At 41.3% G+C, this 16,277-nt stretch overlaps 1 protein-coding gene across 2 annotated transcripts in view; it reads right to left on the reverse strand.

Annotated features, from left to right (window-relative positions):
* Window positions 1-16,277, reverse strand: part of mtnr1bb (melatonin receptor 1Bb) — a 41,221-nt gene that overhangs the window by 849 nt on the left and 24,095 nt on the right. Inside the window, exons 2-4 of one of the 2 annotated variants that reach the window (XM_069667129.1) lie at window positions 6,685-6,803; window positions 5,779-6,123; window positions 4,644-5,041 (exon numbers count right to left, since the gene is read on the reverse strand). In XM_069667129.1, the coding sequence (XP_069523230.1) occupies window positions 4,644-5,041; window positions 5,779-6,123; window positions 6,685-6,803 (862 nt within the window). Of the gene's footprint in view, window positions 1-4,618; window positions 5,042-5,778; window positions 6,124-6,684; window positions 6,804-16,277 lie in introns of those variants that run through there. The other variant, XM_069667137.1, reaches the window with a different exon arrangement.

Below are 16,277 nucleotides of genomic sequence, written 5' to 3' on the forward strand. Positions count from 1 at the left end.
TGACACACAAAAGCAAACTAGGAAAATAAAGGCAGAAATCAGTGAGGCTTCAGAGTTACCACGTGTATACCATGTATCCCTCAGTCTATAAAAACTACATGAGGCAACTTCTAGTCTGAGTTGGCTGCTGTGCCCAGGAGAATATTTAAATGCTGCTCACAGCGTTGCCAGACAGTAACACTGATCAAAAGGCCGTGTTGTATTTGAAATCAAACTATGGCCTTGATTAGCAAGAGGCATAATTAGCTTACCACTTTTTATCATCTGCATCATTTCAGTTCCATCAGTTAAAGTAAGTCTAATGTAGCAACCATGTTTACAGTCGCTATCGCGCGAGCCTTTAAAATGCAAAGTGGCTGCTTCGCTCACGCTGCTGTTTCTTCAAAACGGAGATCACATGGTAGAAAAGAAAAGTCAGCAACCGAGAAATAGCAGGGAATGCCTTGTGTAAGAAAGTGTCGACCCTGAATGGATACTGTGCACAGATGCTGGAGATGGTGAAAGAGCCACTCCAGCAGCATGATGCAGAAATTCCAGGGTGTTTCTCCTCATTGAGAACAGCACTCAGAGGGATTAGAAGCGAAACCTTCGCTTTCATCTTCCAATGAAAAACAACGTGAGAACCCGTGTTTCGTTTTTGAAGGCAGAACTACACAACAGTGTATATGTTGATTTTTCAATTCACACTTGGATGAAAGTAAACACAGGCTCACTGTTTTTTAGATTCAGAACTAAAAATGTTGTTCGGCCTCAGTTATAATCGCACACATCACAGAAACACCTGTAGCTTCTGTTGTGAGAAACTTAACACTCTGCTGCAGCATCTCATCTGTTCAAAACACAGTCAATCTAACACCAGGATACATTTGCTTTCTGAAAAATAGGAGCCTCACTAAAGTAAGGGACGTATTTATGTGCTAGAGAAAAAAGAATGTCTCAAACTACGCTTTCTATAAACTTAATTAACATGGTTGCATCCAGAGTTGTTTATTATCTCCGTTAAAAAGACAAATAAATAGTATTTTGCAACCCTTTCTTAACTTCCGGACTGTGTTAAAGTCCAGTGAGAAAATACAGCAAAGCGTTTAGTTTTAAAGAGTATAGCTGTGAGTTTGTGCTGCATACGACAGGAAACAACATTTTAAATGAATGTAACATTTACGGTGACAAGCCAGCTGTCATACTCGTTTGCATGGAGACAGAAATAAGTAAGCAGACAGTGAGCAGAGGGAACATAAATGAACATAGTTACATAACTTTGCTGTAGGGTACAAAGAAAGGAAACACAAAGGAGAAAAAGATAATATTTGTTCTTTTGTTTCGGCGATTGAGTCTCCAGCCCGAGGCCGGCATGTGCACTTCTGCTGCAGCGGACACTTTCCCACAGACTGTCCTGAATACTTAAAAAGAAGCAGTACGGAGGCAAACTAAGTTTGCTGAATGGGGTCTTTTTTTTTTAATAGAAAATATGGCACCTGCCATATTATTCAAAATTTGACACTATTGTATTAACTGTAAGGCAGTACTTTGAATGAAAACAGCTTAAAGGAGCCAAGGTGTGAAGATTTATTCCAGCAATAACTTGATAAAGTGTGTGAACACCAAACCCCCTTCAGCTATGCCCATGTCTTTGGTTTATATTGAAGTCTTTTTTTCCTTGAAGTGCATCTAAAACACTCTCCAGATGTTTGAGAATTACCTTCTCAGTCTTTTTTAGTTTGTGTTGTTACCAAGATCTCCCTTCTTACAACCGTGTCGCACCTGGACACCACTCATGTGTCCCAAAGGATTAATGACCTTCTGACCTCTGTCAGAACTGCACAGTCCTTCCCTACGTTTGTCTCAGTCTTAATCTTAACACACCCGTTTTTTTCTACCCTCCTATGCGCCACAAATGTCGTTATTTGTTGCCGGGCTTTCTTCCTCTGCTTGCAGTGCTCTGAAATCTGTCCTATGACTATTAATTGTACGACTTTAAGCTTTGCAATCTGTCGCCATTCCTGATCTATGGCTTTGCACTTTAACCCTGTATAAGAAATCACACATTTCCCACAAATTGAATTTAAATGTTAAAAACTTTTTGAAATATAATGAGAAAGCTCTTTTACCATTCTTGGGTATTTTTGCAATTAAAAGTCGTTTTAATCACCCCACGCTGAAAAACAAATGTATTTGTGGTTACGCAATGTACATGCCAATTAAGCAAGATGTAGTTTTAGATGCACTTTTGTGGCGTTTATGGAAAGAGAGCTTAAGCATTTTCTGATAATAACCTTTTAATTGTGTGGGGTTACTGAGCTTCAGTTCTATAAAAAAAGCACACTTTGAATACACCTCCAATAACAATATACCACAGTTAAAAACCACACTGACACTAATTTACAAAACATCCCTTTGAACGGTCTTCAGACTTCCTTTTACGGCAGCCAATAAACTGCAAATGTGTCAGACAACTGCAATAAAACGTTTGGTAGGCACCCTGAGATGGGAATACAGATATGAGCTGTATCTTCTCGACAATCTCCATCTTTTCAAACGCTGTTCGGTTAAGAGGCAATGAATGTCACTCCTCTGCCAAATTAAAACTGGCCCAGTGACAATAAAACTCCTAACGCTTCCCACATTGTGCTCTTTTTGTTTTTGTTCAGTTTTCCGCTGTAAAAGCATCAAAAGGTCCCTGGTAAATTAAGTCTTTTGTTAGGAAAATAACCTATAAAATGAACAGCTTAAATTTTGCATAAGCATTTTAGAGTGAAGAATAAGAATCGTCACTGTATAAGACCACAACTTAATGCATGTGAAGTCGGAGGCAGAGGAACCTGTCCGTAGTCTATATTGCTTTCTGCGCGTGCTGTAAATGTAATTGGCCGGGGTTTTCTGACAAAGAAGGCAATAAAATCTCCTAAACTTGTTATTCCTTTTGTTACTGTGGGGCCTGGAGAGCAGCATCAGTGATGCTAAATCAGTAAGACGCCTGTTTTAAATATGCATGTACAAAGCTGAGGGAGCATCTCTGTTTTAAGTGGATATGATGTGGAGATCTTTGTTGTCTTGGATCGTGAACGTCCTGGTGTTTTGAATTGCATAGCAAAGAGTTAGTGTGCTTACAGAATCGTCCATGCTGTTGCACTGTTGGGAAATTGAACCACTTGCATTATGATATATTTAGTGTGTTGACATCAGTGTTTGGAGTTGTGCTCTCCCTGCGTGAAGTCATACTGTCCAGCAGTGGTGGAAGAGGCTGTGGCTCGGTCGTCCTTCTATCAGAAGGTTGGTGGTTCCATCCCCGGCTCCATCGACACTCATGTGTGGGAAGACACTGAACCCTACATTCCTCCTGGTGGCATAGCCATCGATGTGTGAATGTGAAGACTGATTGACAGTTTTAGGTAGCAGCCTGTGCCATCAGTGTGTGAATGTGTGTGTGAATGAGTGAATGTGTTTGAATGGTCGCAAGACTAGAAACACGCTATATAAGTAGAGTCCATTTACCATTGTTGGATTGTACTTATGGAAGAATGAATATGTAATATAATAATAATAATAAACGGGAGACTATTACAGTCGTTTAGACCGCTTTATATGCCTCTGAGTAGCTTGGGATTAAGGAGCGCTAAATGTAGATACTCAAGTGCAGTGCAGTATTTTTCACATTACATCTTAAAGATAATATCAAGTGGCCTTTTCTGTGCGTGCAGCCTACAGCGACTTATCCTTTACGTTGTTATAGCAATAATATTACAGAACAGTGAGAAGTATGGGATGTGAGCAGAACAATGGATACAGCAGCAATAATAGAAAAGTAGGTTTCCTCCACCTGCTTCATCACATGCACCATTTGTTTTGGGACTTTCAAAAACTAAAACTCGTCGTTTAAAAAGCGTTTTACTAAGTTTGCTGGATTCGATCATGACAATATGTCGTCCATCAGTGACTTGATTTCCTGATTTAATCCATCATGATCGTTACTAAGTTTTTGTTTGCAGTGCAAAGAGCGTCAGACCAGGCAGCTTAAAGCTCCTGTCATATTTACCCACAGTATAGTTGTCAGTTCTGACCACAGTACTATCAGCATGAATCCCCATCTTGATTGATATTATACATTATAGACAGACTGACCCTTTTCTATCCTTCAGTTGAGGCAAGTTGAACTATTTGAGGCTTTTAAAGTTACTAAAGAGAGGTGTGTGTTTACCAGGGGTTACCCAGTCTAATGACCGTGAGTCTACAGCAGCCGACATTAAAGGATATCTTTTTTTCGCTCTGAAATATTAATGTACCATTCAGATTGTTTATAGAGTAAGAGCAAAAATAAAACTGCAATGCATGGCTCCGTTCTGAGGACGCAACAACATAAAACGTTGGCTCCGTTCATGCTTACGCTGCTGAAGAAACGTATCCTTATTTAGCTCTTAGCAAAGCACTATAGCTAATTAGATCACTTCTCACAACTTTACCCATGTGCACAGATGTAAATACACCTTCGGCATATCAGCGGATAGAAAACCCAGCCATGTATTCCAGTTTTATTTCTTCCTTGATACTCTTTAGCTGCACAAATGTCTAAATGTCACATAAAAACAGAAATGACCACTTCACAGACTTAAAAGTCCACATTTCAATCTTTGTTTACGCGATCTCGCACCGACTCGTTGTTGTTGAGCGGCGGAGGCGGCGATTGCTTGCTCTTCATGCTCCTGCCGTCCGTGGCGGCTCGCGAAGTCTCTGTCACAAAAAGCCGAGTCACCCAAACGGAGGTGACGATGCGTTTGTACTCGTTCCTGAAATTCCTGTTGAGTAAGCCATAGATGATGGCGTTCAGACAGCTATTGAAGTAGGCCATGAAGTAGCTGACCACAAACAGCCACTCCGGGATGAGGGGGGCCACACGGGACGGATCTATGGCCACCGCCAGGCCGATCAGGTTCAGCGGAGCCCAGCAGATGGCAAACAGCACAAAGACCACAAACATGGTGATGAAATTCCGCAAGTCACTCGGCCTGAGGCGAGGGCTCTCTTCTGTCTTCACTTTACGTCGCACCTGGACATAAAAACATGTAAGATTTAGAGAATTAAGAGGTAAATATAGCCCGAAGGCGAATGTTTCTCTCTGCCTCTGTATCTTACACACCTACAGACACACATAAACAGAAACCCACACATTGGCCTTAAGTGACATCCACACATGCACACACTCAAATATCCACACATTCAACCACTCCTGGGATCTGGTCCATGTATCTGCCTGTCACACAAGATATCTCTGCAGAAATCACAGGCAGCGACTTTGCCAAATCTTTGTCGTCTCCAGAGGTTGTTTTTACATTTCGATTACTAGTTGTTAAAGATCAAAATTGATTCACTCAAATGCAAAAAAGGAATTTAATCCTGAGGGGGAGTTCTCTGTCAGTGTATTCTGGCATTTATAAAAGCACAGACTCCAGAAAAGAATCAATAGCTTTAGATTCTAAATTACATCAAATTTGCATTAACCCTGGGAGGTTCTTTGATCTTGTTGTTTGGCCGGAGGGTTATCGGTTACCAGGGGTGTAGCACAACATTCTGGGGCCTGTACATGGAGATCCTCAAAGGGCCCCTCCCCGAATCCACAACTAATAATTCTTGTATCTTTGTGGGCCCTTCTCATTTGAGGGCCCTGCATAGTCAATCTCTCTTTTACCCCAGTGCAATGCCCTTGAATGTTATTAAATCTTTTAAAAAGGCCCCCCGATTTCTATCTTCTCTGTGCGTCTAAAGAAATAAAGAAGCCCAACTGACCTGAATCACAAGCACCCAGATGCGTAGATAGCAGAACGTAACCACTGCGATGGGAACCAGGAAGTGAACCACCACCACGGCCACTGTGTAGGAACTGCTGACATTCTGCGCGAAGGTGCAGGAGTAGACCCGCGGGTCGTAGCGCAGCGATCCAACGAAGAAATTGGGAATAATGGCCACTATTGTGAGCACCCAGATTAAGGCAACAAACAGCAGAGTGTTGCGATAGCTGTACAGTTTACTGTAGGAGAACGAGTGACAGATGTAGCAGTATCTGTTCACTGCGATCCCAGTGATGTTGAAAATGGAGCCGATGACACTCAGCCCCATTAGGAAACCACTGACCTGAACAGGAAGAAAGGAGGAAAGTGAAGTTTATATGATTGACTGTGTTTGGAGAGAGGGTTTACTGGTGTTGTATTTTATGTGGCAGACAAGGGCAAATACGCGGCAATGGCCCATTTCATTTGGGGGAAACGAGCTGCAAGTTCAGAAACAAAGCCAATTCAAAAACACATGCAGAAGTCTAAAACAAATGCAACAATGGAAACATGCTGCAAATGTAAAAATGCATTAAGAAAAAACGCACTGCAACTACCTAAACCCTGCAAAGTCAAAACAAACACAAAAGTCAAAACACTGAAATCGAATGCAACAGAAAAATGCTGCATATCCAGTCGTCACAACAGAAGTGCTCCAGACCTGTAGGGGGCGCTAAGTGGAAAAGATTTACTCCTTAACTTGTAAGAAAAACCTGACACATTAGCCTCTGGTTTTGGTGCAACTGGATCATATTTGATGGAGAAATAGTTTCTCCAATTAATAATCTTTTGGGGCCATTGCAGAACATGCGCCCTTGTCGGCCACCGTATGCAATGGTCATATTGGTAAAAATGAAGTGCTTACCATGCATTGTGTGTTTCCCAGTGCCCATCCATCATGGAAGAGTGCATAGAGAACCAAAGGGTAGGGGTAGAAGGCTACCACAAGGTCAGCAAACGCCAAACTCACCACAAAAACATTTCCTGGAAAAGAAGACAAAGAGAGACAGCCTCTTGAATATATTTACAATAACTTTCTCTCTGATGGGCCACATGTTTTATTAAGGCCGACACACCATAATTACACTGTTCTATTAACACTGGATTCACACCCTATTGTAGCTCTGATGGTTTGGCCGCTCATCTTTCATCTTGGAACAATGAATCTGCCTGCATGTGCTCATTTAGGGAGGACAAGTACATTCAACCCCCTTCTGATAAAAGGCAGAAGTAGCATTTATCCTCTTTCGATGGTATTGCATTTGAAGAGGGCCCATGTTTTGGATATATAACAACTGCATTTATATTCAGGTTACATGCTCTTAAGGGCAGGCAATATGTTAATATGTCACAGTTTCCCCCTTTGTTGTGTTGCATAAGTACAGCTGTATACTTCTGTAACTTACTGCTTGCACATTCTGCAAAGCTTTAATACGGAAACTAAATATTGGATTACTGCAGATTCATTGATCCAATTATTTTCCTCTCTGACAATAACCTAAAGTGTGTTAAAGCTACCAAATGCACTTTGTATTGAATTGTTTCATACTGAGTGTTGTCCCAAATGAGCAAATATTGGACCATGCATTTTGCAAAAAGTTATCTCAGCTTGTCCAGCTTTGCAAGATTGTCAGAAAAGGGGGCCGAGATTACAAACCAAAAGTTTTTGCCCGACCCCAGATAAAGTTTTATCAGGAATGGCAGAGTCGCTTTGTTTTGACAGAGTATAGGAACAAGCATGTGGACACAGAGGGGCATGCAGGTCCTTTTTCATCTAGCTGATCCCAAGTCTAATCCAAACATGGCTCCCTGTTCCACAAACCCAGCTGGGACGTTACATAAATGTTGCATTGCTTTAGTTCAGACATAACCCTGTAGTTGCACGCGCTAGTTGCATCAGCTGCTTCGTTATTCACCATTAGTGGCTCTTTTAACAGCGTCCGTAATACCCAATCATATGCATACAGGTGTGTAAAATAGCAGTTAGAATCTGACACTTGTTGGTCCTCTGTTATACTTTTCCCAACGGCACCTTCCATCAGCCAAACCTGAACTTTTGGTATTGTTAACTACTGTATACAGTCATCTAATGTTGAATAGGGCTGGGATTAAAAAATCAATTTTTCCGATTCCAATCGATTCTCATTTGTACGACCAAATATCGATTAAGAAATCCCGAGATCGATCTTTAAAAATATATGTAAAAATGTGTCTGATCACTCACGTTTTTGAGTGCTCCTGAACACAGCACGACTCAGCGCATCCCCCCAAAATACAGCAGTGAGGGAGACATGCCCGGACTTGTTTACTGCACCAACTACAGAGACGTCAGTGATCGCCGACTGACTCTTTTTGTCGTGTGTGCGTCCATGAATATGTAAGTTAGTTTTGCACTGATGTTTATGTTACACTCTGTTAGCGTCCGCTTTGGCCGCAAGTGTATTTTCGGCATTTTGTTTACAGTATACCTTTCCCCATAACTCTTGTGTGGTTTTGTTCTTCGCGCTGTGAGATCTCGTGGCCAAATCTCGCACAAGTTGAACCCCAGTTCATTTAATTAAAACCATGAGCCTGATGTGCAGACAACAAATCTAAAACTGGACAAAAAGTTCATAAGCTGTCTAATTCATAAAATTGTTATTATTGTGCTGACTACTGTGTGTTTGTCATGTTAAATAAAAAGTACACGATGTTACTTCTTTGGGGTCAATTCTTATTGTAAACAACATTTTGATAATGCACCAGGTTGGAGATGCATTGATATTGTAACTAAAATACCCCTAACAAAAATCAATATAGAATCGAATTGAGAAATCCTTATCAATGCCCAGCCCTAATGTTGCTTATTAAGGGGCAATAAGTTCCCCCTGCAGAATTGTCGTTGTTGTCATTTTGATAGTTCCTGCAGTTTCCCAAAAACTTTGCCATATAAAATGATGCACATGTCTCTGATGGAACCATTTCCAAGCCTGTGATCAGAAAAGTGAAGCCCAACTATCCCTGTAGGTTCTGCACTTTGAGGATTCTGCGGTCTTTCAGCCTTGTTTACTTGGAACTACATAGATGTTATTGTGAAGCTAGTTCCAGAGGAAATAGGGCAGAGCACTGACAGGTCTTAAGGTCTTGCACCTTGCAGGTCATTTGCAGGGCAGCATTCTTACACTCGTGCACAAACAACTACTGATTGTCCCACAGTTTTTAGGAGTAATCTTGACTTGGTACTTGAGGGGAACCATGACCTTGGTGATTTGGATGGTCTTGAGGGAGGCCTCCTGTGTGTCATGCTCTCAGACATCTCTCTGTGGGATTAGGGATACTTCCCCTGTTTTGTCAATCCTTCTGCTTGGATTTTGTCAAAATTGCCACAACGTCTGGCAGACCATATGCTAACTTGGCAAGTTGTGTAACCATTCCCTTAAATGACCCCTCCTCCCCCTCATGTCAAACTTCAATGAGAGGAAGATTTAAAGCTCACACATACAGAAAAATCCACCATGAGCGTTAAACATCAGTAAACTTGTGTTTCCCCTCCCCATGTTTGACATCAGCACATAACAGTTACATAAAGTTGATGTGCCAGCAGGGCAGAGCATCCGTCTCCAGTCTGTCTGTCTTGCTAACCCAGCTGGGCAGTTTGGTCTTGTTTGCATGCCAGAAACTTCCAGGGCCGTGTGCTGGGACTCAACGCCAGACAAGAGCCAGAGTGAAATCCAACAACTCATTACATTTGATAAACGCGAACAGGCGACGTTGTTTGTACACTGCATCTCATTGACGTGTTTTTATATGCGCTTGCACGAAACAAAACTCCAGCAGTAACTCTGTTAGGATAAGTCCAGACAATATATGAGTGTGATGGCAGTCTTTATGACAGTGTTCTCTTGTCTCACAGTCAAGATTTAGTTACCACTCAGGACTGATGCAAGATGGAAAGCAATGGATTGACATTTACTACTGATTAAATCTTGAATTTCACACGTTAATTGGCTGGGCATACTGGGTACTGGTAAATAATAACCATCATGTATTCGGCTAAACTTTGGACTAATTATCAGGCAGCAAAGCCAAAGCTCAGTGTTATGATTATATTAACATAAAAATATTTTTTTATAGTTAATATTATAAACATTCTGTATGGTTCTACTTCTTGTTAGACCAACTCATGGAGCACACTCTGAGAAAGGAGGGGGGGATTGTAGTGGGAGCCCTGGGGTGTCAGGTGTGACTGTGCCGCGATGGCAGTGGTTTACACGGCTCACAGGTCAGGTAGGAGGGCCCCTCAGCACAATTTTCCTTAGTGCCCCACAGAGGTCAGGACAGGCTGTGTGCACTGGAGCTTTATTTTTAGCTACACTGAGCAGCTTCCTCACATTTCTTTTTGTAACAACAGAATGTGCACATGTGGCACACAGTCGCATTGTCACTATAAGTTCAGCACCTCCTGTACAAGGACGACTTATAGAGCGGATTCCCCTTAAAATGTTTATTCATAAATGATGACTTTTTAAATAGTCACACGATCTGTGATAAAGAACATCAAATACATGAGTCTATGCACTTTGTAAGAAGACGCATTTTTCTTGGACAGGAAGCAGAAAAAGAAGTGTGTCTATTTTTATCTTTTGGAACCATTAAGATCCATTTCCCAAGTAGCCTTGGGACAAACTAAAGCAGACTATCAGAAAAGGCTTTTAGGCTTCATAAGTGAATGTCAGTCAGAAAAAAGGCTGTAGAAAATATGGGGAAACACTGTTTGGGAACTTTTTTCTTCCCCAGTCTTACTGTTATGCTGGGTTTCTTGTCATGCAAAATACATGTGTATTGTTCTATCTTCTATATAACAGCCCTGGGGAGAGGCAATAAATGGTAAATGGACTGTACGTATACAGTATAGGGCTTTTCTAGTCTTGCAACCACTCAAAGCTCTTTTACACATGTCACATTCACCCTTTCAAACTCACATTCATACACCGATGTCAGAGGCTGCTACGTACTGTCAATCAGTCATCGCAAACACACACCGATGGCTATGACACCGGGAGCAATTTGGGGTTCAGAGTCTTGCCCAAGGACACTTCGACATGTAGACTGAGGGAGCTGGGGATCGAACCACCAACATTCCGATTGAAAGACAACCAACGGCCACTGAGTCACGGCTGCTGCCAATACAGGCAATTCATTTATTGACACAGCATGCAAAAAACGCTGTGGTTATAAGGCAACTCTGTGAGCTCGCACTTTGGACAAGGTGATACTTTCAGCTAAATGCTAACATGCTAACAATTACAATGCAAACTCATGGCATTGTCAGTGCACTGAGTTTATGCTGACATATGCTAATAAGAACTCAAAACAATTACAGGGGAGGATGATGGGTATTATTTAGGAAGGTATTTGGAGCAAAGTATTGGACACATCTAAATTGAGACCAGCTCTACTGAACTTTTTAAATAAGTGAAGGAATCAACAAAGTTGTTATAATTTAAACTTTGGGGGACGTGAATGTGTGTACCAAAGTTCATGTTAAAGCTCCTGTGAGGAGTTTTTCACTGGTTATGAAACAGACTGAAATTAATTCTGATGACTCTGTATGACCTACAGAAGCAAACCAGACCATCAGCCACAAGATTGATTATTTCTATATAGTTATTTTTAATGCCTGAAACTGCTGGCGGGGGGGTAGGTGCCAGATGAAGTGATTAACTGCACGCTGCCTTTGTTTACATTTTCCAAGGCAAGTATTTGAAGTGAGTGATACATATGACTGTTAAAGAAAGCAGGATGAGATTTTTTGTTGAAACCACCACTTAAGCATGTACAGGACAAAAACAGCAAAGAGTTCAGAGGTACAGCTTTGTCCACAGGGGGCGCCAAAATCAACACAAACCAAAACTTCCTCACAGGAGCTTTAAATCCATTCAATTGTCGTTGAGACATTTCACAATAAATATAAATCGGGTGGAGCTAGTGAAGGAGTCAGGTAGTCGTCAAAAGTGAGGTCTACCCAGTATGATTTATTGAATAAATATCAATGATGAAGAAGATTATTTTATCAATTTACAAGACTCACACAAACATTGATATAAATGGATATTAACCAGGAAATTCCACTATAAGTAAACACGTACTCAGTAAACATCATGTGTGTGTCTGCATCTCTGTGTTACAATAACTGTAAGAAAAAAAGTCCTCAGTCAAATCCAACAGAGTATGCATGTTGATAAGAAAAATGTCTCAGTGTTTACATACATTAGCGTGGGCTTTTTGGCAGCTGCCTCGTGGCAGCCTGACAATACTTCCTAATCCAATACGTTTCCTTTTTTTCAGAGTGTTTGAATATAAATTGGATGTTCCCAGAGGAGAGAAATAACAGACTCTACAATAGAACAGGGGATGTGGCTCTGTAGCTGTAGAAAATATTAATATGGTCGTCAATAGAAATGATAATTTTGGTCTGGGTTAGTGTTCAAGGGTCAGTCTGAACGTTTTTTCGGTATGACCACGCATGTCCCTCTTCACTTATACATTAAGGAGAAAGACATATAAAGCATGGATGTGGATGTACACACAAGCCTGTGGCTGCATATAAAACAGACCACTTGCCAAAAACTTACTTCAAGGCTACAGCTGTCTTTACAGTGAGGAGTTACACACTAAACAAATGCTTATTCTTATTAAGGAACATCTCAAATATATTTCTTCCAGTTGTCTAACCTGTCTCTTCTTGGAGCTTGAAAAGTTTCTGTCTTTGTTCCACTCTTAATATTCTTCCTGTGCTGTAGCAACAGCAGCAATTAAAACACGTACATGGATAATAGGCCTTGTTAAGAATCCCTGCTCATAATTTGCTATTGTTTTTTATATGAGCCTCTTAAAATATATTCTCCAACAAATGCACTTTGTAATCAAGGCCTTGCCAGGAAAATGAGATAATTAAAATTATGGTTGTTATGTTATTAAGTTTAAATTACACAGTAAAACTTTTCCAAAGGTCTTTAAGCGCTCCAGTCTACAAGAAAGATGCGGCTATTATGCAATTACAGTTCATTTACTGAGAACTGCACTGGAAAAAACATTTGGTTAAATATTTCCTCGAAAAAAGTTGGAGAGGTTATTTTTCGACCTTCATTTCTTAAAGGGGGGTATTATGCTAATTTCAAGCTTCATATTTCACTCTGTGATACCTGTGGAGTAGCTTAGCATACTTTACAGTTAAAAATAACTCATCATTGTTCTCACACTGGTGCTCTGTGCAGGCCCTCATACAGCCTCTGCCTGAAACGACTCAGTCAGCTCTGTCCCTTTAAGAAACCCCGCCCCTACAAGCCCACTTTCTTCTGATTGGCCAGCTGTCTTGTGACATCCCAAAGTGCAGCATGTAGAAAATAGAGTGCGAAACCTGGCCTTCACAGCAGACTGAGTTGAGAATCCTGGCGGTTACTCCAACATACTTTTACCTATAGATATGAAACTTCACCCACGTTTAGTCTGGACATCCAACATTGTAACATTATATACTGTATTTGTCTTAAAATGTGAAGCAGCATAATACCCCCTCTTTAAAACATGAAACATTGAAGTGGTTTGCAACATTTGAGTCATTTTCAGTGACCTTAATGAGGACACAGCAGAGAGTTTAGCTCTTTTACATCTGTGATTTTTCACTTGTGTTCCCAAATCTGAACGTGTTTGGACAATTATCACCCAGCTGTCAGATCCATGTTGTCTTTTAGAAAGTCAAACACCCCCACGTCTGAGCCAAACTGTGAAATGTTTGACCTATTAAATGACCCGCTGTTCCCCTGCACTTCCATGTCATCACCCTGCATGAGCAATAACAAGCCTTACGTAAACTCCTGCGGCGCCGTGCAGCTGTTAGAGGCTCTCGCTCGCTCATAATTGTGTAATAAATCTGATTTTAGGTAGTTTTGCCAAATGTAGTTGAAGCATTGTCTAACGGAGAGATTCACGGGAGCACAGTTATGTTTATTCATAAATGCGAGAATAGTTTATGTACTTTGAAGTGTAATGAGCAGGAGAGTAGTTTACATTATGTTAATTTTGTTAAGTGAATATTATGAGATGAGACTGTTAAAAACGCAGAATAAATACAGGAGGGGACTATTTCTTGTAGGTTTCACAAACAGAAGACTCATGGACATGTGTTAGTACTTCAATGAGGCTGAAAAAATACAAAGCAGATGGTTGTAATTATAACAGAAATGAAAAGCGGTATCATTCTGTGATAGAAACTACAGCTGTTCGCGTCGTCTCTGACTGTGCAGTGCTGTTAATGCATGAGGGCTGGATGAGCAGCCGTTGCCTCACGTGCACAGGCTCTGGCATGGAACCAGAAAATTTGGGCCTCTGTGTGTGTGTATGTGAGAGAGAGAGCGAGAGAGGGAGTGTTGTATCTGTCCCACTTCATTCCGTCTGCCTGAAAGAGAGCAGCAGGGGTCTGACGAAGCAGCAAACAAGTGTTTCACATGTGGGGAGCACACATGGATGCCCGCTGACACACCTGTGCAAATGTTTCAACCACCTGCTCGCTGAGCCGTGGATTATGAAAAGGATGATGAGGATGATGATCACATTTCGTTATTACGCATGAAGTATAGATGAGAGCTCAGATGTGGTAATCTCGTTTCAGGGTTTACAACAATTCAAACTGTGACTCCATTACAACTACAGCTACAACTTAATTTACCCAGAAGCCACTGGGAACGGGGTTGTTATTTTGGACAACCAGCAGTTTTGAGACCTTGAATTTTGTGGAATTTCCAGATGAAAGCGCAAACACAGTCTGAAATGTTGAGCTTAATTTGCAGCAGGAGCCTTTTTGGCGGCACCAATCAAAGAGGGAACGAACAAACATGCATAGTAAAGAGTGTTTTTCTTCCCCCGTTTTACACCTAATAATTTAATTGGATGTTGCTTAGACCTGAGTTATTCACCTGTGCATAATTGCATATGGAAATGTTGACTGAAATGTAATCTTCTTTGTCAAAGGGATGTGTGAGTGATTACTGTAATAAACGGCATTAGACCTAAAAAATGACTTCCTGCTTTTTCCCAGCATGCCTGTGAGCATTTTCTCAGGGGAAGATATCGCAGTGATTTCCGTCCTGCTTTTTTTTTTTCTTTTTTTCATAATGTCTCTCCTGTGGGAGGACATGCAAGGCAGATTTGCCTTGTTTGCATTTAAATCTGTTTTGCAGTGAAGGAAGTGGGGGCAAAAAAAAATAGATGTAATAAGGGAATGATGACAGGAATGGGGAGCGAATCCAGGAAGAAGTGATGGAGAAAAAAAGTGGTCAGGCTTAATAAAAGCAGCAAATTCATGCGCAAAGGCGACACTAAAATTGAGGAGGCAATCTATGAGGGTAAATAATACGATTCCCACGAGACATGATCCACACAATTAACAGCCCTGTTATTCTATAATGAAGCTGTCACCTCGGGTCATTCTTTCAACCTTTTAAATCGAGGAAGATGACAAAAAGAAGGCTTCATGTCTCAGTCTGCAGGAGTCAATGAACAAAGCTGTCAACAGGAAATAGAAAATTAGGAAGATGGTGCGAAACTAAAAGGCGGTTATAGGTCAGAAGAAGATGGGATTGTTAGCAGCAGAATGAAGCTTATGACGGAACAAGACGGATGAAAGAGTAACACATTTTCTAATAGTTTTTTAGCAAAGCCAATAAGCCATCTTGTCATCACCACTATACATCAAACCTCTGCGTGCCAGCAGCTCTCTCACTCCACTCCACGGCCTGCCCTCACACATGCCAGCCTCAGTCTGGCTCGTCTGACCCCACGCGGGGAAGAAAGGCAAACATTTCTCCCACTTCCATCACTGCCTCTTTATTTCGTCTCTCCTAGCTGCCCTTCAAACTCCTCAACCAAGGAGTGCTCGTTTCAAGCGATATGACCCAATAACCCTCCAGCCTCGCTCCGAAATACTAACGCTTTCACAACATTTGCTTTCCCCTGCCTTGTTTTCGCAGGTTGAATGTGTTGCTCAGGAGATAAAACGCACACTCGTGCTGCGAGGTGGACGATCAGGCCACACAGCACTGTGAAGAAATGACCTTAAAAGTTCACCATATCCCTCCCTTGACTTTGTATTAAAAGGGTTTCACAGAGGGAGAGGAAATACTAGGAAAGTTTGAGTGTATCCTCTCACAGAGAAATGGTACTGTATGCTGTAACTGAATCGCAGCAGTCGCCTCAGGCAACAACTGTGCAGTAAGTTAAACTTTACACTCACAGAAGCTTACAGCTTCTGCAGGAGGGAGGACAAATACCGCCTGCAGTTCATACAAATCTGTTTTTAAGTGTCGGGGTTTTATTTTTTTATTTCCAGAAAAAAAGTGTCTCATTAAAGCTGCATTAGCCTGCACAAGCTTTGCATGATAGCCACAGGTATTTCATAAAAAGCAGAACTTCAATAGCCTG

The sequence above is a fragment of the Semicossyphus pulcher genome, unplaced genomic scaffold (genome assembly GCF_022749685.1).
Source record: "Semicossyphus pulcher isolate SPU_LCO1_2020_fin unplaced genomic scaffold, fSemPul1.0.p SCAF_10, whole genome shotgun sequence".
Lineage (NCBI taxonomy): Eukaryota > Metazoa > Chordata > Actinopteri > Labriformes > Labridae > Semicossyphus > Semicossyphus pulcher.